This window comes from Oncorhynchus mykiss, chromosome 1 (assembly GCF_057628025.1).
Source record: "Oncorhynchus mykiss isolate SJ-2025 chromosome 1, ASM5762802v1, whole genome shotgun sequence".
In the NCBI taxonomy this organism is placed as follows: Eukaryota; Metazoa; Chordata; class Actinopteri; order Salmoniformes; family Salmonidae; genus Oncorhynchus; species Oncorhynchus mykiss.
In genome coordinates this window covers 73,364,498-73,387,410 of record NC_143022.1, presented here as the reverse complement: position 1 = coordinate 73,387,410, position 22,913 = coordinate 73,364,498, and the positions used below count along the sequence as shown (strand labels likewise).

The following is a 22,913-nucleotide window of genomic DNA, read 5'->3' as shown; positions in this document are numbered from 1 at the left end:
CAACGCCCTGCTCCAAAGTAAGTAGGTACCTTTGGGCAGATGAGACCTTTAAAGTTTTAGTCGTGATCGTGTAGGTCACTCTTCTCATTTCAGCCCAGGTTAATAACCTGACCGGCTCATGAATACCATCTGATCGCCATCTGTAAATGCCACAAGTCTGTCCATGTATACTTAAAATGTCAGTTTTATTATGGAAGCAAATAAATAATATTAACATGCTGTAAAAGGCACTAACAATATAACCGTGCATACAGCCTAGTAGTGCTGGAGCAGAAAAACAGGCATCATGGCTCTAGGACCAGGAGCATTACTGTACACTGAACATGTACTGTTAGGAATGTGTATCTTTCAAAATGATTAGATCCCGTTTGATATGGTTATTTTGGTCCAATACGGATTCAAATGTTTTGGGGGACTAAACTTACCGATACATCTGCAGAGAGTATACTGTTTTACAGCGGGGAAATTTAAGTGTCATTTTTCCATACTGAATACTCGGAAATTGCCATCCAAAAGAGTAATTGTCCAATAACTATGCTTGAAATGATTGCATACATTGTTACAATAATGGCAGCATGAGAATGGCTGCAAGTGTTCAGAAACATGAGATTCCATTTTTTCAATCTATTTATTGAATATTGGTTGAGTTATCGGCCGATATGGGCTCCGGTACGATGTAGTTTTAAATGATTTGGTGCAATTAGAGAACGAATTGATGCGATTCAGTGCAATACAATGCACTAGCCTAACATTTATTGCATAAACACATTAATTTTCCATTCTAAACTCAAATCTGCTGCTGATTGAGTTCATGAAATAGCCCTCTGAGCTGGAGCTGTATATTGGTGTGTGTAAAATGATTTACATACTATAATGAACAAAATTTTTTTTTTTTACTTACAGTTCATATCAGGAAATCATTCTATTGAAAAATGTATTCATCCCAAATCTATGGATTTCACATGACTCGGCAAGGGTGCAGCCCACCCAATCAGAATGAGTTTTTCCTCTCAAAAAGGGCTTTATTAGACAGAAAAACTCTTCAGTTTTGTCAGCTGTCTGGGTGGCTGGTCTCCGATGATCCCGCAGATGAAGAAGCCGGATGTCGAGGTCCTGTTCTGGCGTGGTTACACGTGGTCTGCGGTTGACATTTGTATTTGTAATGGTCAGCAGCTACTCTTCCTGGGGTCCATCAAAATGAAGGCAGTTATACAGTTTAAAAACATTACAATACATTCATAACAGATTTCACAGCATATTATGTGTGCGCCCTCAGCCCTCTACTACCACATATCTATAACACAAAATCCATGTGTACGTGTGTATAGTGGGTATGTTACCATTGTGTTGTGTGACAAAACTGCACATTTTAGAGTGGCCTTTCGTCCCCAGCACAAGATGCACCTGTGTAATGTGTGATGTTTAAATCAGCTTCTTGATATGCCACACCCGTCAGGTGGATGGATTGGCAAATGAGAGAGGCTCACTAACAGGGGTGTAAACAAATTTTGCACAAATTGAGAGAAATAAGCTTTTTGTGTATGGTGTTGGGTTTATATCTTTTTTCAGCACGTAGGCACCTGAGCCATAAGAGAGACTAGGTATATACCACTCCTATCAGACTATCAGATATATTTTTTGATGGGGGGAGGACAATGTAGCCTATTTTCTGCCCCCCCCCCCAATAGCACAACTTTGGATTCATGCTACATTTGGATCGGTTTATGGTCCGTGGACCGATGCAGTGAATCGGGGACCGATGTATATCTGTGAATCGTTACATTCTTAACAGTGGAAATATTACATTTCAGGAAGGAATTGAGGTGATCATGTTTAATATATATTTTTTTTAATGTTAAATCGAGCATTCTGCTGCTCTCCAGCCCTTCTGTGTCAGGAGCGAGGAAATGCTGGGGTTTATTCCATAGATAGCATAGGGAAGTTGGGGCAGAGCTGCAAGGGAATGAGCTTGCAAGTTAGGCATTTCACTGCACTTGTGCATGTGACAAAACTTGAATGTAATTAGTCACACCCACTCTTATCCTACATGCTGCTCAGAGGAAGCTAAAGCTGAGAAAACACCTGGGCCGCCCGCCATTCTTAAAAACGCAAACCAAGGACAAAACAATGGGGATTCAAAACACACTAATGGGCAGCCACGCTATTAATGACTTTCTGAAAGTGTATGAGAGGGAGTCGCAATTGAACTGATGGTAAGTCATGCAAGAACACTCAATGCCTTCATGGGTCTTTCCGAGCAGGAGTCCTATTTTACTACTGGAGGAATACAGAGGTCCCCAAGACTCTGAGGCACTGCCGAGGTAACATGTCCATAAAAACAACCTGCTACTTGTGTGTTTTAATACACACCTCGACGACAGCCTAAAGGAACATCATATAAAATCTCCTGGTCCCTCCTTCTCAACAACACTTCAATGACTGGGAGACAGGAATGTGGGATACAGGCCTAGCACATTATAACATAACCTATTTGGAACTAACAGACTCTAAAAAGCTCTCAAAAACACAAAGTCTCACTTTCAACCACAGTTCATACATTTGAAAGGAAAGAAATGATATGTTAAAGAAATTCCAGCCAGTGTGTATCAGATGCAGCTAATTAAGGCCCCACAGTGGAGAGATCCTCCCCCTACCGCGCTCTGACTGCAGCCCAAAGCCCTCTTGGTAGCCCTGATATTTAAACACTGCAGCATCATTCATTCAACCTATTAACCCTGGCTGCTGTGTGATCCCTGCAGCATATTCATCTCACAGTGTATATTATTAATAAACAGATGCTGTTAAGGTAAGCACATATTGATCCTGGCTGTGATTAAGATAGAGGAGGGGGTCAGGGACTGTTCAATCTTGCCTTCTAATGGGGTGACTTCACCGGGCTCCTCCTCCCTGCCCACCCGGGTTTCTCTGATCGGCCATGTTTGAAAAGTGTTTGTTCCCTGACCTGATAAATGTCACAGGGCTGACAGGAGGATGTCTGGAAAAGGACTCTGGTTTTCCGCCTTGACACACACACCATTCTCATTGCACTTCCTCAGTGAGCGGTCAGCGAAATCAAGATGTGCAGCTACTCACTTGACCACCCTTAAAATCAAAGTAATCTAAACGGGGCATGCATCTCTGGCTGACGTCTTCAAGGTCCTTCATGCCACAAACAAGCTCTAAGCTAAAGAAATAAAATCCCTATGACCTAGAAAATACCAACTTTCATTGAGTTTCCAAAACACACACAATGGGGATACGCAGAGTACTGCCTGATTCTGAACTACAAAGTTATACATTGGATGTTTGCTCAGAATAGATATATAGTATTGACCCATTGAACAACCATCTGACCCTCTGAAAATGAGCAAGTAAGGACAGTCAATTTAGGAAGCTAAATGAAATTCCAATTCCAATGTTCATAATTTAAAAGCAATTGGAATGGAATTGACCCCAACCCTGGTGACTAATTCTAGTTGTTTCAAGAGAGAAGAATTGTGAAAAGAAATGTCTGCCCAAATCTAAGCCGGACATTGAGCGCAGCCTCAAGCAGACAAACCATTAGGATTTCCTCCCTCTGAGTTGCTGCGATTGCGTTTAGGAATTCAACCCCTGCCAACATCATTCTCCCATTTTCCAGGGAAGGAACAGGATTTGATTCAGTGTCCTGAGATCTGCACAAAATCCTGTGTCTCAGAATCTGAACCCTTCAGTTCCTAAATGTTAATGCAACCCTGCATCAATCTCAAGGCCCAATTTCCAAGTAGGCTGGTATAAATGTTATTAATGTACTTTATTCCATCGTAACCACCACAAATCATGAAGTCAGCAGAGAACCTCACAGGGTTGAATGAGGCAATTAAATGCCAGCTCCACATCATTTCTTGTGGCTTATGCCTCTATACTCTAGGGACCAATTGCCGAATGACAAAGTATAAATATAAAATTCCAGCAAGAAGCATAAACATCAGGTGCACTTCACTTGTTGGACTAAAACTCCAGCAGAGGAAGAAATGTCTGCGCTCAAACTTATTTATATGAAACTATTTAAATTAGGCAGCAAATAGAATACAATCTAAATCAGGGATGGGCAACTGGAGACCCGTGGTCACCCTTTTGAAGATCCTCGGATAAGCCCACTCTATAGTGAGTCAATTAGCTCATGTCCGCTAATTTTTTTTAGATTACTAAATTAACTGTCCGCTAAACTATCTAAACTTGTTATCATGGTCAAATTACCGTCCGGAGGGCCCCCAATGATTGTGTTAGTCTCCATCAGATATAGTCAAACCTGCAAACATTCCTCTCCACTCCATGGAAAAATCTGTAGAATTGCAGAAACATGCTTTAAAACTGCCACATTCTCTCTACACCCAATGGCAGAATGTGTATAATCGCACACAATTAACAAAAATAATAAATAAGGGCAACCTCTCATGATCCGTTCAGAATTATTTTCAGGTGGTCCCCACCCCCATCAAAGTTGCCCATCCCTGATCTAAATGCTTGCTGATTCCAGAAAAGCAACCATAATATTCTATAAAATGGGTCAAAAATGCTAGGTAAAATGACAAAACAGTTTTGCACAGTCCATTTGAAACTTGTGCTGTGAGATGGGGTTTGTCCAGTGCCACATTAAAAAGGGAAAGCTAGACCTGTTCCACTTTCAAAGGCCTAGTTTAACACCCTTCAGGCAGAAACCCAGAGCCACCCCCAGGTCTTAGTCTTAATTATAAAGTGGTTCTTAGTAGGGTTGGGCAATATTTGGGGAGACCCCTTCTACGATATGCTACTCCAAATATCACCACATCCAATATAATCATTTTGAGCTGTTAATGTCTATATAATTCCAGACTGCAATGATTTGTATAGATCAAATAAGAGTATGATCTTGCACATCATGACAGATCAATGTCAAATATTATGATACATCGGCCCAGCCCTGGTTCTCAGACATCAGTAATGTGATCAGAGGACAGAATTTGTCTTGATCCCACAGCTCAACACTAATTGGGCGTTCCACTCAAGAATAAAATGAAACAAGTTGAAGTGGCTCATGAAACAAAGACTCAGCTTATTGTACCAGTATTTCAAAATACAGCTTTTAAAAATACTTCATTTGAGGAGCAAAATGTAGATGCGTGTGATAGTGAATGTAGGCTACTTTTTCATTGTGAAAGTGCACATTGGGAAAAGATATTCATTCACTAGCATTTTGGGATGTTACTGGTGAAATGTTAATCGGTTAGCCACTGAAAATATACTTTACAAAAATAAGGGCAATATGTCAAATGTTGGTCCCAAGTTAAATTTTCCATATGCACAAAGAGCCCTTATACTTTGTGCACACTTTTGTATTATATCCCTGTTAATGAGGATTTCTCCTTTGCCAGGAAAATCCATGCACCTGACAGGTGTGGCATATCAAGAAGCTGATTAAACCGCATGATCATTACGCAGGTACACCTTGTGGTGGGGACAAAAGGCCACAAAAATTAGCAGTTTTGTCACAACACAATGCCACCGATGTCTCAAGTTGAGGGAGCATGCAATTGACATGCTGACTGCAGGAATGTCCACCAGACATTCATTTCTAACGTTAATTTCTCTACCATAAGCCACCAACAATGTTTTAGAGAATTTGGCCTTACAACCACGTGTAACCATACCAGCCCAGGACCTCCACATCCGGTTTCTTCACCTGCAGGATCGTCTGAGACCAGCCACCCGCACAGCTGATGAAACTGAGAAGTATTTGTCTGTAATAAAGCCATTGTGTGTGGAAAAACATTGATTGGCTAGGCCTGGCTCCCCAATGGGTGGGCCTATGGCTGCGGCCCCTGCCCAGTCATGTGAAATCCATAGATTTGGGTATATTTTATTTCCTTATGAACTGTAACTCAGTTAAAAAAATACAAATGTAACAAATCGGAGCTATTTTAATTTCCCAATCTCAACTCGTAAAGCGCGCCTCCCATTCGGATGTATAGGCCTACCATTGACTATCAACACATCACCCACAACTTTGCAATGTGAGCTTGAAGCGGTACAATTGCTTGAAACCTGAATGTTTTACTTTACTTCAAATAATGAGGCATGTTTTACCTGGCTTCAAAGTAGCTATGCGAAAAACCACCCCAAGAAACGTGAAGGCAATTATTCTAACAAAGACTTAGTCATGCCATTAACCAGCATTTATCTCCTGTTCTATTGGTTTCCATATAAACTTTCGATGTCGAGAAGCCAAAGGGACAATCCTAGTCATATTAGCAAACCCATCAGAGGAGGAATCTAATAGCAACTACTTTCTAAATCTCTCGCATATGGAACTGCTCAGCTTAGAACTGTTTTCAATTAATTGCATTTGGGCAAATGTTTGAAAATTACGTTTTATTAGTTGCTTCATTACAGGAGTTACATGTTCAATAATAGTCTATAGTCTTGACTAAGATAATAGGCTCGCTATTGTTGCATGTTTCCATTAAGCTGTTAATTAATAATGTCCGGTCCTTTTATGCATGCATGGTATCAGAGAGGATGAGGCGAAGCGAGAGGTTTCCGTCTCGCCAAAATCAGTCCAAAACGTATACGGACTTATTTTGGGCCTACGCTTGTCGCCTGCCTTCACGCCTTGGGACGACTCCCTTTGCTAAGGTGGAAACATAAGCGTCTCTTCATTATATACAGATATCTGATAGTACTTTGTTGGTCACGTCATTTCACTGTTTGGATGTTGTTTTTTTTACCGTTTGTTGACCGCTTAATGAGGGTCAGTTAGTCGGCAGCAATTGATCGAAATGTTAACCCCTACTAGCATTACATGACTTTTCAGGACATATTTCAAGCAATGGTTTCGAGCCTATCAAGTTAACACTGCTTATCAGAGCAAACATAACTTAACACCAGGGTTACTGTGGCTCCTTCTGCCACGGTGTCCACATCTAAACCAATCAATGGCGGCCACTCCAATTTACTAACTTTCATTCAATAACCAAAGATCGTGTGGTTCCTTGTGCAATTAATAATTTGCCCCTGTTCTGGCAAAACCTCTTCCACCGCCTCCACAATGTTACCAGAGTCAAAATATCTGGAATACCGTGCAATGATTTGGCTAGTTGAGTGTTAACATGGTAAACCAAACCTTTCCATATTATCTAATACCTAAGGAGCCATTTTATTATGGTTTATTAATGTCAAATGTTACCCACAGAAGGTAACCAACACTGAACTGGGAAATCAAATTAACCAAAACAGCAAACTGACGTAGGAACACTAAACAAGAAATCCATTGCCTTCGGCCAGTGCCTGAAACACCAGGTCAGGAGACATGTACTGTACGCATTAGTTAATAACACTATAAGAAACATCTGATGATGCATAACGTTAAGCTAACAGTGCAAAGGTAAGTTAACGTGACAAGTTAACGTTTGTTAACGCGTGAGAACAATGAGCCAGATCTCGCGCCAGATAAATAAAAAAACGCGTCAATGTAAAACAAAAAAAAAAAAACACCTTTCAAATGTATTTAAGAGATTACAGAATTGGATACAAAAACAATGTCATACATTCGTCAAACTATAGTTAACTACTGTTACATTACATAACGATGATAGCCACTAATGTTAGCTAGATTACTGGTTATGGAAAAACTTTTGCATGCAACACAGTCCGTCATATGATTCACCACTAACTAGCTAGCCGCTTAATATAAGCTAAGCAAAGAATTTCAGCATCTCTTTAGATCCGACTAGAACCAACAAACACATGCTGCTGGAATTGAACAAATGGTATGTTTTCTTCATAGTTAAAACGTTACTGACACGAATATGGATGTCCACGTCGTTCGCATAAAATTCAAACAGAATCAACAGGAAAATCCTCAATCCCAACTGGCACTGAAATATAGGTAGCTAGCTTGCGAGGTTAGCCTACCGGCTAACTAGTGTTGCAAACATTCAATGGGCTTCAAGTTAGAGGACAGGCAAAATATTCCAAGTTAATGTTTTTTTCACTTACCAATGTACGTCTTTGGAAGACAGCTATCCACATGAAATGCATAATGACAGAAAATATGCAAATGCTTAAGTTTCAAGTCTAGTTGACAGCATCGCTCGTGAATCCGCCATCTTCATTCAACAATCGATGTATTCTGCCGAAACTCCGGAATGAACCATACATAGCGAGCAGAAGGGAGATTTCGTAACAGTGGACATCCAAACGTTAATCTTGGGAAATGACTCTGATCGCAGGAAAATCATTGAAATGACCCAATTTGAAACATAATTATGTTGGTATTCTTAATGTTAATACAATTATAATGCTTGGTTTTTAACCCCCATAACACATATGTTTGATGATACCCTTGTCCGGACTGAGAACACCCCTGAACCTCTTTCAGGTTTACCTTGCAGCTTCACAGGTGGGGCTATATATACACAATAAACACAACTATAAACGCAACATGTAAAGTGTTGGTTTCATGAGCTGAAGTACAAGACACCAGGAATTTTCCATATGCACAAAAAAACTGTTCTTTCACATTTGTTTACATCTGTCAGTGAGCTTCTTTTTTTTTTTTCACTTTGCCAAGATAATCCATCCACCTGACAGGTGTGGCATATCATGAAGCTGATCAAACAGCATGATCGTTATACAGGTACACCTTGTGCTGGGGACAATAAAAGACCACTCTAAAATATGCAGTTTTGTCACATAACACATTGCCACAGATGTCTCAAATTGAGAAAGTGTGCAATTGGCATGCTGACTGCAGGAATGTCAACCAGTGTTGTTGCCAAATGATTGAATGTTAATTTCTCTACCATAAGCCACCTCCATTGTTTTTAGAGAATTTGCCAGTACGTCCAACCGGCCTCACAACCACAGACCAAGTGGAACAATGCTAGCCAAGAACCTCCACATCAGGTTTCTTCACCTGCGGGATCATCTGACCAGTCACTTGGTCGGCTGATAAAACAGGAGTATTTCTGTCTGTAATAAAACCCTATTGTTGATAAAAAAAAACTAATTCTGATTGGCTGGGCCTAGCTCCCAAGTGGGTGGGCCTTTGCCCTCCCAGGCCCACTCATAGCTTCACCCTTACCCAGTCATGTGAAATCCATAGATTAGGGCCTGATTGATTGATTTCCTTCTATGAACTGTAACTCAGTCAAATCTTTGAAATTGTTGCATTGATTGTTGCATTGTGCTGGTTGATATTTGTGTTTAGTATTTGATAAGCTGCACATTATACAATTCTGTAATTAATACGAGACCATGACATACATTTTTCTCCAACGCAGAGTACTGAGCCATGCCACTCCTTTTACTTGAGTCACTAGAGGACAAAAATCTTGATAAAATGCTAACTTTGGTGTTTGAGTAGGTAGCAAGTGTAGCAATTGTAAAACATTGCAAATGTGTCTTCCCATTTAAACTGCATTGTCTTATGAACCACCATCATTTGGGAACCATTCCATGAAAGCCACTTTGAACTAAATTTTGGGAATTAAAGATGAACTATAATAGTGTCGAAATGAACTCAGATTAGCCAGACTACTGGAGCCCGATCATAAACTACCCTATGGTTCCCTCTCCTGGTCATACTGTGACAGACCAAAGAATGAATTTTATGTCATACCTTTTCATTTTGCCAGTCAAATCCATTGGAGTTTGTGGTCAGAGGATTTAAAATAAATAAGTAGACTATTTCTGATTTACATTAATAGGTGGTTCAAGTGTCAATTTTTGTACTCACTTGCACTTTCGACCAACGTAAAATAAAATTACAGCAAATTAGTGTTTTGAATTACCTTTATTAAGTAAACTCTACATGTCAGTATTGCTTTATCCATTTTTTTATTATTATTCTAAATTACAACTTCTTGCAATCAGCAAAATGTTTAATTTTTTTTTTTTTTTTCAATCAAGCTACACTTCGAGGAATACAAAAATATCACAGTACATTTTCTACTAAGTCACTCTTCACCCCGTGAGCTCCAGAGCAAGGTTGGAGGTGTGGATTTGGAACACAGGGATCTGGCAACGCCGCCTATAAAACATCAATGGACATGAATTCCACAGTAACAGCTGATGGATGTATCCTGGAAACCCAGTCTGCATATAAGCCTTTATGAGCATAGCACTTTTATGATTCTACATGTGCAGGGCATATGTAAATGTCATGTCCACTCATCCTTTATGTGATCCTGATATTTGATTGGATGATTGTACTTGAGATTCTCAGGGGCCGTACACTTACACTCTTGAACCACTACAAAAGGGCCAATGATGAGTTTGGTCCAGCCAGACTCCTGTGTTTCCAGACCCAAAACCTCAAACCGCTAAATTGGAAAAGGTAACCCACACAAAACTCATGTTAACACTCGCTCATTCTCAAAGTCCTCTCTGCATACACGTTATTCTATACAAAATATCAAAAACAAAAGATTAAACAAAACACTAAAAAGAATCCTCACCCGTACTCAGATAATTTTCGTATTACATTTTTTTTCAATTATTTCAACAAACTGTTTTTTGTCTTGCTTTTTTCTTTCTTGTTTAAACACTGTCAGAATACCTAAAATTCAGATCCGTAGTGACTGGTGGAGGCTCACTCCCCCAGGACAGAGGAATGTTGCAGTATGAATCTGATTTACTCAGTTGTTTCAATAAAAGAACCAACTAACATCAACAACAAAATAAATGACAACTTATACACCCCAAGCAACCATAAAGCATCCTTCGTGACAGCTTCTGGTAGGAAAGTTGGGAGGATGAACATGAGTTGGGAATATACGTTACAGGAAGTTACAAAGAGACATGAACCATGATAAATGGGAGCTGCAATTCAGTCACACACAGATATAGAAAACTACATAAACTGATCTCCATTCAGCTTACCTCAAACTCTGTGTCTCACACACCTATGACATCTAAAAGGAAATGGGGGTTGATTGTGCTGCCTGTGTGCTGTGTAGGGTGTGTACATCAGGGTACACAAGGAGATGGGTGACGTCAGGTGAGCGAGAAGCCAGAAAGGCGAATGGAGAGAGCGTTCGATGCAGGGCTACGGGTCGATGGAAAGAGACAGAGATCGACAGGGCTGTGGGTTTGTAGGGTGGGAGCGTCGTTCCTCTCCCACTCCACTGCCCTCATAGTCATGGGGAGAAGGTGGCCATCTCCAGAGAGATGCGCTGCCACAGCTCCTTGGTCTGCTTGCCCCTCTTCAGGTTCTGCAGCACGTCGTTGAACTGCATCATGCCCACAGGTGTCAGGCAGAAAGCCCCACGGGCGCTGCGGATGATGTTGACAAAGTCGTCGTAGTCGGCCGGGGTCAGGTGGATCAGCCGGTGGTGGATGTACTGCAGTGGGAATGGAGAGGGGGACAGAGGATCAGATGGACTGTAAGTCAAACAGGGCACCAAAGGGTAATCTACTTTACTACTTATGTCAAAGTTAGGCACAGAGATAGGGCACCCAGGGGTCAAAGGGGCATCAAGGGATCATCTCTTTACTCAAATCCAAAACCAAACCCTACCCACAATGAACAGAGAAAATTGGTCTGATACAAGGATGGTAATAGCTCCACTTTGTCCTCTGAGAGACTCTGGGGAATCTTCGCCACATTGTGAATATCAATCCATTCAGGTCTACACAAGTATATAGGGGCTAAGGGGGTAGACATGGATTGGTCAACAGTGTTTGGTGGGATACAGTTATCCTTATGTGGTCCACTATCTTAATAGCATACCTTGATACAGACACCTTTAACTAGGTGGTTTAAATTATATTTCTGCTTCTGGACAATGTATTTCATACTAAGACGCGCTAGCAGGCGGAGTTTAAATGGGTTAATTTAATCACATCCCTCCATCTCAGGGTTAGCCCTTTGTTAGGATTTTGATGAAGTGATGAGAATTCAGTCTTTTCACTCCCAGCTTTGAGCAGGTGCTTCATTTTTTACCTCTCAGGACAGATTCTGCATCATAATGAGGTTAAATTGCTAAATTATTAATGGGAAACAGAGAGCGTTTCAGTTTGCTCACAATGGTGCTGTTTAATGAAGTATGACTCAAAAGGGTAGACACTAACCTCTGGTACTGCTGCAATTTCAGGCAGTCATTTCAATATAAGAACCACAAAAGTTACTCTTTTGACCTCATTTACCCGAGTTTAATATGAACAGGATGTGTTCTAAGGGGGAGTGAAGAACCGATTCCAGAGAAAGACATCACAAGACATCCAGCATATGGAATTCATTCCCTTTCAGTGACTGAGGAAATTATTCATTGTCAGTCATGGTACATTTCCTCTTGAGTACAACCCCCAGATACCTCATCTCATTAACTGCCTGATGAGAAAGAGTGAAGAGCCTGTGTCGCGCTGATATTGTCAGCGGACATCAACAAATGTGCCAGCACACACACACACGTGTGTGTGAGATTGTGTGTACAACTGTGTGTAGAAATAACACATCATTCAGATAAGAGAAAGTCAGCTGACACTGGGGCAAATAGGAAGAGGTGTGTGTTACACTTTACAAAGTGAGAATTTGAACGTTCACCTTTAAAGCCAACACAGCGGTTTTATCTAGCCTCGTTTAAAGTAGAAGGACAGTGACTCAAACCACAGCAAGGAAGCAAGGAATTCAGTGTGCACATGCATGTGCATGTGAGCAAGTACATAATCTCCAGGGGGCAACATGCCTTTCAGCTTTGCAACTGTCACGGCCGGTTAGCCGCTTCCCCATCAGAGCAGGCTATCCAGTGGATGCACTCATGAGTCTCCCTTCTCCACGGTGTGTAGCACTCGGACTTCATCAACTATTTATGTAAGCTGTGAGAAACGCTCACTCTCCTTCTCCTCCCCAAGATAATACTCCCCCTTGCCCTGCCAATACACCCACTCTGATCAGTTTCTAACTTAGTAGCCTGATATAAAAATGTGGTTGTTTTGTACACTTTTATCCAAGGGGACAGTCAACGTGTACGCTCAGGATATGAGGTCCATGGTGTTTACCAAAGAGCTTTGTGGCTAGTGAAAGGCTGCTGTATTTGTATGTACTGGTGAGATGTGAGCCCCTTAGCTGTCTACAGATCTGAAATAACTTGATAGGTGTGGGCAATATGGCAAAAATATCCCCTAAGTCTTGGAAGACTAGGTGAAGCCATCACCATTCACCACATAGCTTATACATACCTGGCCAAATGGCTAGGGGTTGTTTGCGGCCTAGGCTCTGGTGTTACCTGTCAATAGGCCTGTTGAAGGGGCTAAGGGAAGGATCTAGAGGGTAGTTTGCAGCCTGGACCCTGGTGTTACCTGTAGGTAGGCCTGCTGGCAGCGCTGCACCAGTTGGTGGAAGGCAGGCGTGCGGAGGTGGGCATGGATGTGGGCGGGGTTCAGTCTCTGGAGAGCCTCCATGATGATCTCCTGAAGGACGAAGGGGCTGAGCACACCCTTAGCCGCACCCACACAGAACTGGTACACGTAGTTCACCCCTGGAAAGGATGGGAGAACCGGGAACATTTAGTATTTAATGACAATTGACATAAGTCTATGGCTAACATATGTTCTACTTTGAATTCTGGCAGAGTACCTAGCCGTGCAGCCAGGCCCAGGAGCCACTTGACGTCCTCTGTGTATGGGGGGCTGCGGGAGAAGTTATTGGGGTGGTCGTTGTGAGCCCTCCTGCCCAGCATCTCCAATGCTAGCATGCCTATCAAAGAGTCAGGGTCAAATATCACTGTTAACAACACTACCAATTAGTTTGAATAAAATGCTTAACCATAGAAAATGATTAAACTGATATTCCCAGTGCTTATACCATCTAGAGATGCTTATCATGGACACTTAAAAGAATGGTTGTTCCTCACCAACTCTGTATGCTGAGTGCAGGTAGTGAAGGCCCTGCTGGCTGATTGGCTGGCTATGCTGCTCGTCTTCAGACGGGAAGGGGGCACTGACCAATGAGACAGGCTGAGAAGACATTCCAGGAAGAGATGACCCCTGAATGGCCTGGATTGTGGCGCCTGAATGGACGCCACCTACTGGATAGAAAGGGGAAAAAGATGCGGCTCCTGAGAGTGCCATAGAGAGTCCATTATAAAACATCCAAGTTCAAACGTCTTTTTTTTTTTTAACAACTTCTGCTATCAAATGTGAACCATCAACTATACACACACTTACATGGGCTAAATAGATTATTATTTTACATCTATAGACATACAAGGGACAAAGACGTGCATGCACACACCCACAGCAGTGGTCTCTGCTCACCTGCTACAGTGGTGCTAAGAGGCAGGCCGGTCTCGGTGTGATAGGGGTGGACGGCGATCTGGGTCATGGACGGCACGGGAACACCGGGGAAGGTGACCGCTGTCGCTGCCATGGGCGGATGGGGGCCAGCGGCCACTGAGAACGGGTACTGGGCACCGATAAAGGCCGGGTGCATTCCCTGAGAGGGCACACAGACACACTTAAAATTAGTTAGATGCTATTCTCTGTTGCAGTCCTGAGACACTGTCTTATGCCAGATAGTGTGACATTCGTCTGCACTGAGGGACGAGCAACACGGAGTGACGAAAGACAATGGTCGTGGGCTTAAAGGCACAGTGCAGTCAAAAATTAGATTTTTCTGTGTTTTATATACATTTTCACACTATGAAGTTGGAATAGTACTATGACATTGGTGACAATTCCCTTTTAGTGTAAGAGCTGTTTGAAAAGACTGCCTGGAATTTCAGCCTGTTGTGGTGGCATGGAGTTTTGCCTGGTGACAATATTAAAGAGAGTTCCAAACCTTTATTCCAATAACAGCTAGTTTTCAGTGTTCCCCTCCCCACTCAGACCACTCCCAAACAGCCCTAGCAAAATTATTGCTTGAGAAATTGCTATTTTTGAAGTCAAACACTATGGGTACACCGGTGCATTCTGATCACTTGGCAGTGGTCCAGTTGTCTAGTTGAGTCGCCTTGAAACTCAGTGTCAATGTTGTCTGTACATCTTTCTGCCCCCCCCTCCATCTCAATTTAATACTGTAATACTTAATACTGTTTTTTAATGAAACCAAAAAGTTCATAAAATACAATATACAGAAAGAGGTGTATGAAATCAAAGTTGTAATAAAAAATAACAATAATAGAAATTAAATAAAGGGAATGCAAAACTGTGCGTTAGTCTCCAGATTCACCGTCTCATTCTCAAATGGATCTTGTGAGTTCCAAACGGGGTGGAGCAGTCTCTACCATCTGATATTCTCTGTGATGTTCTAGGGACTGAGAGAAGGCTTGCATCTAGTGTGAAGCAAAGTTGGGGGTGTATAGGGATACGTTATGTCTTCAAAGTAGATGGAAGCTACTTAAGATGCAACAACTATCAGCACAGTGTTTCACTGGAAGCCATAGTAATGATTCTCAACCAGCCTATTTCTGAGTTTATTTGTGATAGTAAGTACCGAGTGGCACAGCGGTCTCAGGCACTGCATCTCAGTGCTACAGGCATCACTACAGACCCTGGTTTTATCCCGGGCTGTATCACAACCGGCCATGATCGGGAGTCCCATAGAGTGGCGCACAATTGTCCCAGCGTCGTCCGGGTTAGGGGAAGGTTTGGCCGGCATTGTAAATTAAGAATTTAACTGACTTACCTAGTTAAACATTTGTTGTTATTTCAATTTGACTCTTATTGCCTTCTCCATGTCCATCTCTTATCGAATTCTTCTCCCCTACTATCTCTCCCTCAGCCCATCTTATCAGTATCTCCTTGTCTTCCTGTCTTCCTGCCCTCCCTCCCTCCCTCCAGACAGTCCTCTTACCTGTGGGTAGGCACCCCCTGACACGGGGAATACAGTGGGCCGGGGGACGTGCTGCAGTGGGTGCCCCAGGTACTGGGGGGTGCAGACTGTGGGTAGGTGGGCCTGGATGGTGGTGTAGGGGTGCAGGCCCTGGGTGTGGGGGTGGGCCATGGCCGAGCCGGGAAGGGCGTGTGATTGGTAGATGGTGGAGCCCACAGAGATGACGGGCACCACAGCCGCTGCTGTCACTGAGGCCGTCACCGTGGCGACGCCGGAGGAATCCATGTTGCCAATGTTGTCCATTACACCGTGGCCCATCTCTGGGGGCCTCCTTCCAGCTCCGCCGTTGGCCCCACAGCGTCCCGGGCCTTCACGCTGGGCCCCTGACCCCCCTCCTACTGTCTGCTCATAGAGCCAGTACCACTGGTGGGCCACCTCAAACAGAACCTCAGGGTACACACCGCCCCCCTTGGCTGCCTCCTCTACAGCCATACAGGCTTTCTCTAGCATCACGTTGTCCTGCAGGGAGAGAGGTGGGAGGAGGTGAAGAAAAGAGAGAGAGAAGAAAGGATGAGGAGATTTAGGGGAAAAAGTGCATTTTAGAGAGAAAATGGATAAAAGGGTAAAAGAATAAAAGGATGCCCAGCCTACATGAGTAGTCCGATGTGTCTTCTGCAGAACTGAAGAGTACCGGACATGTACCTGTTCCTTGCACTGCACCAGGGCCCTCTGGATCTCATTGGGGTTGAGGGCGTGTGCATGGGGCAGGCAGCTAAGGGCCAGCTCAGCCGCAGCGCGAACCATGTTGGGGTCCCGCGCCCGTGATGCTCTGTCGGCCAGTGATGCCACCTCGGGAGGGGTGAGGTGCCCGTCCCAGCATTCCACCAGGATGTTGAGGGCAGCACTGCCGATCTCCATGGCCTGGCCTGGAGGGGAAGAGGGAGAGACATTCATTATAGCTACTACTGTCTCATGGACTATGAAAGAAGAAACTTCGCTTTTGGGGTGACCTATCCCGATGAGAAAGGACAGAGAAAAATAAAGCTCCTCACCTGTGATCCAGGAGACGTGGGAGGAGTAGGTCCTGGAGAGCCAGTTAGGTGAGACAAAGTTGTGCAGGCCTAGGGCGTACAGGCCGATCTCAAAGGCACAGAGGTGCAAGTTGCGGTGGGGCCCCTGGTGGCCTCCACTGGCTGAGGGCTGGGTGAAGATGGAGGTGGAGCTGTTGCCCCCGGCCTTGATCAGCACGGTCTTGGCCAGCTCGAAATAGAAGTGGGCCGCCGCCTCAGACGGTTGGTTGGGCACATGTGGTGCATGGCACTCGGGACGACGTCCTTTATATCTAAGAGGGGGGCGAGAAGAGGAATGTTCAATTAGCATATTTTTGTGAATACCTTAGTTGAGTTCTCCAATAATCAGATGGCATCAACACATGTATAGAATATGTAGAAGTCACTCACCTGCTGGTGTCTGTGCTCTTTGCCCTAGCTCCGCCTCCGGCCCTGCGAGAGCCACTGGATGAGGAGGAGCCTAACGAATCAGAAGAGGAGCTGCTGATGCTGTCACTGTCTTGGCCCCTCCCCCAGGAAGCTGCAGCCCAGCCCCCTCTGAGCGGGCGTCGACTAAGGGTGGGGGAGCTGTCTGAGGTGGTCTCAGGAGCACTGCTGTCGATACTCGCCATGCCTGGGACAACAAGGTAAAAACACTTAAAACTCAAACTTCTATCTAGTCAGCCACGTGTCAATACTACCTCTAGATGGCCATTCGAGTCATACAATACACCCTGTTCAAATGCAGTGCACACTATACAGTATAGGCTGTTATTTGAGAGACAGCCAGTGTCTTAATCTGAGGTTTAGGTGGGGTTGTCATGGTTACCTGTGTGTTTCTTCTTCTGGCGGACAGGAGAGCCCCAGCAGCGCCCGCTGTATGCCCCCCGTCCTCCCAGCGCCAAGCGGCTCGGCACTGTGCCATCTGGCTTGAATGGGACAGCCTCACTCGGCTGGTCACATGACGCAGGCTGGACGCCATCTGCTAAGACAATAAATTAAGTACTGAATAAGTTTTACATCTAAACAGTAGCAACAGAGTTGGATTAAAACAATTCCTTCCATTTTCAACAAATCTGTCTCTGTCTACCCATAGGTAGGGTAACACCTCATGTTCAGTGCATCACAGGTAAAGTATGTCATTACCACCCTGTCGTCTGTGCCTCACCTTGCTCTCTGGCCTCACTGACACACTCTCCGGCTGTGGGGTTGTTCTGCACCCCACTGCCTGCCAGACCTGCCTGCTGTCCTGCCGCCCCCCCAGTAGCCACCGCTTGCAAGGAGGAGGAGGAGGACCCGGCTGCAGCTGTGGCGTTGGGGGCATGTTTGGACACCCCTCCTGTGGCACCTCCGTGTCCGTGAGCAGTGTGGGCAGCATGCTTGGACGGGCTCCTTTGGCTGCTGGCAGCTGGCTTGCTGGAGTAGAAAGAGCTCAGGGTCTGGGGCTTGTGGGTCTGGCTCTCTCTGTCCAGCAGCTTGTCCAAGATCTGGAAGGTCAGAGAGAGAGGGAGAATCATCCACAAGCCATACAATGCATTCAAAAAAATGCATTAATATGTTTATTGGTAACTAGTTATTCTACTGGCCACAGTGCAGAAGGTCCACCTTTTTCAGCTTGCTCTGGTCATCCTTGTATGTGATCATGAGGGCCAGAGCCAAGTCTCCTTTCTCTCTCCTGGTCCCCTCACACAGCAGAGGATGCTCTGCCTCGCTCACTGTGGTCTTCATACCTACACCAGGGGGTTAGAAAGATGAAGACCGAAGCAAAAGAGTTAATCGGTTTCTAAGCCAAACTAGCACCGGGACGTTTTCCTATTTAAGTATCACTAACCTCAACATGGAACCACTAAATGGCGCCTACCTCTTTCTGAAGGTGTAAATGCAAAAAACCTTGTGGTTGAACTTACCCAGTGCTGCTACAGCCGCCTCAAAGCCCAGCTCTTCATCTCCAGGCATCTCGTTGTTCCGGTTACGGCTAGGCGGACGGGAACCTGTGGGGGACACAACTGTACAAACAAGATAGAGGGGGACTAGGTGAAATATAAATGACTGGAAGTCTCACTTGTGTGATGACTGCCTGACGTGTAATTCAGATCAATTATCAAGTAAACGTTATATATCTGTGTATGTAGTGTGTGAGCTCAAACAGAATCAGAATGTGAATGTGGAAGGGAAAAACATGGTGAATTAAAAATGTGTAGCAAGATTCACCTGGGGTACACAGCACATCAAATATGAAGCTGGCCAGCATGAGGGGCAGGACGGGCCTGTAGTCACAGAAGTTCCCATCTCGGAGCTGCTCGGCCCTGTCCCGTATGGACGTCATCTCCACCAGGCCCAGAGGGATTTTCTTCAGCAGAGCCACCACCTCTGACTCCTGGTAAGCAAGCTTGACCTCCAGGGCCTTGGTGGAGGCTGGGGGCCTCTGCAGCTCCAGAGAGAACATACCCGTGCTGAAGGCCAGGTTGTGGAGCTCCAGCCTCTCGCTCAGCACCGTCAGCAGGAAGGAGGTCTTAACCAACGTGTTAGTGGCCACCTGGGTCTGCCTGCTGGTGGACACCTTGCTCTTCTTGCCCTTGGTCTGGGGCTGCTCCACCTTCAGGTCTGGAGGGTTGGCCAGCAGGTCTCCAGCCAGCTCCACTGCCAGTCTGCAGGCATCGTTGCTGTAGCCGTGAGCGTGGAGGGCCTCTGCACACGCAAACAGCACCTCCATCTGGCCCTCCTGCTCCAGTGGCTTGATCCCAGCAAAGATGTCTGGTTCCTCCTCATTGTTGTTCTCCGACACTCTCTCTGCCCCCTCCTCATTAGCTGAATTCAGAAAGTAGGCCTGGTAGTCATCCTCTCCTACAGGGTCTCCTCCTGCCCCTGCTGCTCCCTCTGGGGCCTGATTGGGCAGTGCTACGGCTCCAGTGCCAGTTTCTCGGCGGCCATCATGCGGTGACTTGGCGGCAGCTGCAGTCACGGTAACAACCGAGGTAGAGGGCCGAGCATCTCCAGCGATGGCCGCTTCCTCATTTCCATTCATCTCCGCCTCCACATTCACCACGGCAATGGCTGCTTCCACGATGACAGCAGCGTTCTCTTTGGTGGGGAAGGCGGGCTGGGATTCAGCGGCAGGCAGGGTGGCAGCAAGGGTGGCCCGTTTGCCCTCGAAGGCACGCTCCTTGGGCGTGTTTCCGGCCCCTTTCCCTCCCGCACTGTATTTGTGTGGCTCTCTGAGTAGCGGGCTTGGTGAGGGCAGCATCTCAGGCGGCGGGGGTGTGAAGTCAAAGGTGTTGCTGGCCTCAGCACCCAGAGCCAGACTGGAGCCATCATCCAGGCTCAGCTCGGCCATGTCAGGCTCGAGGGAGCTGTCCTCACTGCTGGTGCGCCGCTTGGCCGCTTGGTGTTTTCCCCCTACCACTCCTGATCCCCCAGAGGATGACTTGCCCCCCTGGGCTATCTTAGCCTTGCCCCCAGTGGACGAGGAGGAACCTGCGCCTTTGTACATCCCCTTACTACTGCCCTCCTCTAGAGAGAGAGACACACTGCCCCCTAGCCGCACTAGGACCCCTCCTCCGCCCCCAGCCGACAACCCCTTCCTCTTGCTCACGATGGTCTCTTTGGGCCTGACCGCCACTTCTTGTTGGAGACTTCTGCCCTTGTAGTCTCCCCCACCTCCCTCAGAGCTGCCAGATCTCCCTCCTCCAGGTTCAGGGGGGTCTCCAGCCAGGCCAGCCTTGGCCCCTCTCTGCTGCTGCACTGCCCTGGCCCAGCAGAAGGAAGCGCTCTTCTTGTCTGCACTGCAGTAGGTGATGCCTGGCAGTGGGTAGGCCACCTCCCAGTTGAAGTAGCAGGACTCCACGGCTGGCTTGAAGCCCTGGAACAGTTTGTCCAGGGACTTGCGGTGTTGTCCTCGCTTCACGATCTCAATCACTTTCAGATGCCACTGCTTGAGCTGGGCAGCCAGCTCCAAACGCCTATGGGATGGTGTAAAAAGAAATGTAGACACACATTGTTATAGTCAGTCCAGGAAACAAGGGCCACAGAGCAGAGACAATAGTAACAAACAAGCACACACACCATTATTCTCATAATTGCCACTAACTGAAAGACACACACACACAAAGAGCTTTCTGCAAGAAACTGACACTGTTGTTCCTTATTTCGCTTTCTGTCATTGCGTCTCAAAGAGCTAATTTAACACAGTGTCGAGTGAGACCACATAGCACTCTAAAAGCCAAGCAGCAATCAGGGCACAGTGAATCAGGAGGATGCCCTGGTCTAATACACTCAATGTCCCAAACACTTACTGCTCTAACCAGATGAACTTAACAGAGCCTCAAAATAGTGTATATCAACCCAACGCAGATAGATAGACCTGGGATGGGTTGTGAAAGTGAGAATTTTATTGAAGGTAAGAGAGACAGGAGGAGTGCTGTGTTGTCAGTATTAGACACTATTCTAGTTGATGTAGGAAATCAAGGCTAAGTAAGCGTTAGACAGGAAGAAAGGGAAGTGACCTCACCTATGAGGGCTCATGGTGGGGTCTAGGACAGCCAGCCTCCACAGAACGACCATCTCGTCACACATGCTGGCGCAGGCGTGGGCTGCCACCTCCGACTGCCCGTTACTGCGCCCCGTGTGCCCGCTGGCACTGCTGTGGGATGCCGAAGTACGCACGCTGTACCACCAGCCAATGATCTGCGGAGAGAACAGTCACCTCTGTCCTATCATGTGTGAATAAGTATGTATGTAACGTGTGGGTTACCTGTTCATAAGTGAGACACTGCTCAGTGAGGATCTCTAGTAGGGGTGCAGCGTTGCTGTCTCTCCTCTTGAGCATCTCCCTGACAATGGAAAGGAGGTTCCAGATGCCCTCAGGCTCCCGCCCCCTCAGCGGCCTCAGCAGACATGCCCACTCTGCCGCCGCCGGAGGCTCCGTGGATGACAGGTACATGGAGTTGACGTCACTGCACCGGGAGAGAGGGAGCACACACACAGGTTAGCAAGTATACTTCCACACATTACCTGCGTCCTCTCCTTAATATACCTGTTGCCTTTGACTATGCCAGTCTCTGTCTTACCTGAAGACAACAGGAGAGGGGCCACAGAACTTGTGCAGAGTCTTCTTGATGTTGTCACTGAGCGTTGACTCATCTAGATACCAGGTGCTCTGATCAGAGGCTGAGGGGCCAGCAGTGGGGTCTGTACACAGGAGACAGGGAGTAAACACAAAGCCAGAGAAATGCAATACAACAAACATACAGGAAATGTCAAGATGCTGATTTAAGCTGATAATTGTGAAACGTCATGTGAGGGCCATCTGAACCACTTTATAGCATGCTCAAACCACACATATATACAAATGAGCAAAACGCCCTCAGGCCTCTCTCTACCATTTGCACTATCTACAGTTGTGGGCGTGGGACGCAATCCCTATCTCATATTGGTGGCGGATGTGGTGAGTTACACCCCATACAATACACAGCACTTTGACTCATTATCATCGTCTCTGATCACATTATGAACCCTTGTGAGAGATAAGTATAGGCTGCCCCCTGCAGGAGGCAAACAGAAGTGCAGGTTGGCTGGGCGTACCGGGAGCACCACACACTGTGTTGATGGCTGTAGACTGGGAGGACAGGAGCTCATCCAGAAGCCTCTGGGCTGTGGGCAAAATCTGGAGGAGAAAAATAACAGATCAGTTTCAATGAGTATGATAGAATCTGTTTCAGATCCATTAATGATAGGTTATGACAATCGGTTTCGCCATTGTTTCAGGGTTGGGGCATAGCTTCTCATGGCTACTTGTTAAATCCTACGTTTTGAACACAAGGCTCTAATTACAGCTAAGAAATACAGTTGGCCTTAGAGCTGAGTAACATTACACTGACCAACACTGCACTATTGACTGTAATACATAAGGAGACAATGCAACTACTGTGTGTTCTTTATCCCAGTAGCACAGGGGGCAGACAAAGGGAGTATTGAGACTGGGCATGTTACAGGCGGAGCATAGCTACCTCTACAGACCTAGCCACTGGGAGGTAGGACAACATTGTTCACACGTTCAACTGAATGTATTTTTG

At 45.6% G+C, this 22,913-nt stretch overlaps 2 protein-coding genes across 38 annotated transcripts in view; both read right to left on the bottom strand.

The window, feature by feature from the left end:
* The window catches only part of LOC110528470 (bifunctional heparan sulfate N-deacetylase/N-sulfotransferase 2), a 174,852-nt gene extending 166,437 nt beyond the window's left edge, over positions 1-8,415 (bottom strand). Inside the window, exon 1 of one of the 4 annotated variants that reach the window (XM_036984309.2) lies at positions 8,017-8,415. The gene's annotated coding sequence lies outside the window, so the exon portion shown is untranslated. The remainder of the gene's footprint in view (positions 1-8,016) is intronic. The other 3 variants (XM_036984320.2, XM_036984301.2, XM_036984328.2) reach the window with 3 other exon arrangements.
* A 1,380-nt stretch (positions 8,416-9,795) lies between these two features.
* The window catches only part of zswim8 (zinc finger, SWIM-type containing 8), a 34,254-nt gene continuing 21,136 nt past the window's right edge, over positions 9,796-22,913 (bottom strand). For 3 of the 34 annotated variants that reach the window (XM_021610481.3, XM_021610487.3, XM_021610495.3), the window contains 18 exons: positions 22,423-22,504; positions 21,909-22,029; positions 21,593-21,794; positions 21,350-21,525; positions 19,054-20,801; positions 18,750-18,848; positions 18,448-18,572; positions 18,011-18,329; positions 17,672-17,827; positions 17,254-17,476; positions 16,846-17,135; positions 16,445-16,719; positions 15,815-16,312; positions 14,278-14,476; positions 13,875-14,078; positions 13,598-13,717; positions 13,321-13,499; positions 9,796-11,363 (listed from right to left, as the gene is read on the bottom strand). In XM_021610481.3, coding sequence (XP_021466156.1) covers positions 11,160-11,363; positions 13,321-13,499; positions 13,598-13,717; positions 13,875-14,078; positions 14,278-14,476; positions 15,815-16,312; positions 16,445-16,719; positions 16,846-17,135; positions 17,254-17,476; positions 17,672-17,827; positions 18,011-18,329; positions 18,448-18,572; positions 18,750-18,848; positions 19,054-20,801; positions 21,350-21,525; positions 21,593-21,794; positions 21,909-22,029; positions 22,423-22,504 — 5,220 coding nt within the window. In that variant the 3' untranslated portion in view covers positions 9,796-11,159. The remainder of the gene's footprint in view (positions 11,364-13,320; positions 13,500-13,597; positions 13,718-13,874; positions 14,079-14,277; positions 14,477-15,814; positions 16,313-16,444; positions 16,720-16,845; positions 17,136-17,253; positions 17,477-17,671; positions 17,828-18,010; positions 18,330-18,447; positions 18,573-18,749; positions 18,849-19,053; positions 20,802-21,349; positions 21,526-21,592; positions 21,795-21,908; positions 22,030-22,422; positions 22,505-22,913) is intronic. The other 31 variants (XM_021610513.3, XM_090239402.1, XM_021610538.3 and 28 more) reach the window with 23 other exon arrangements.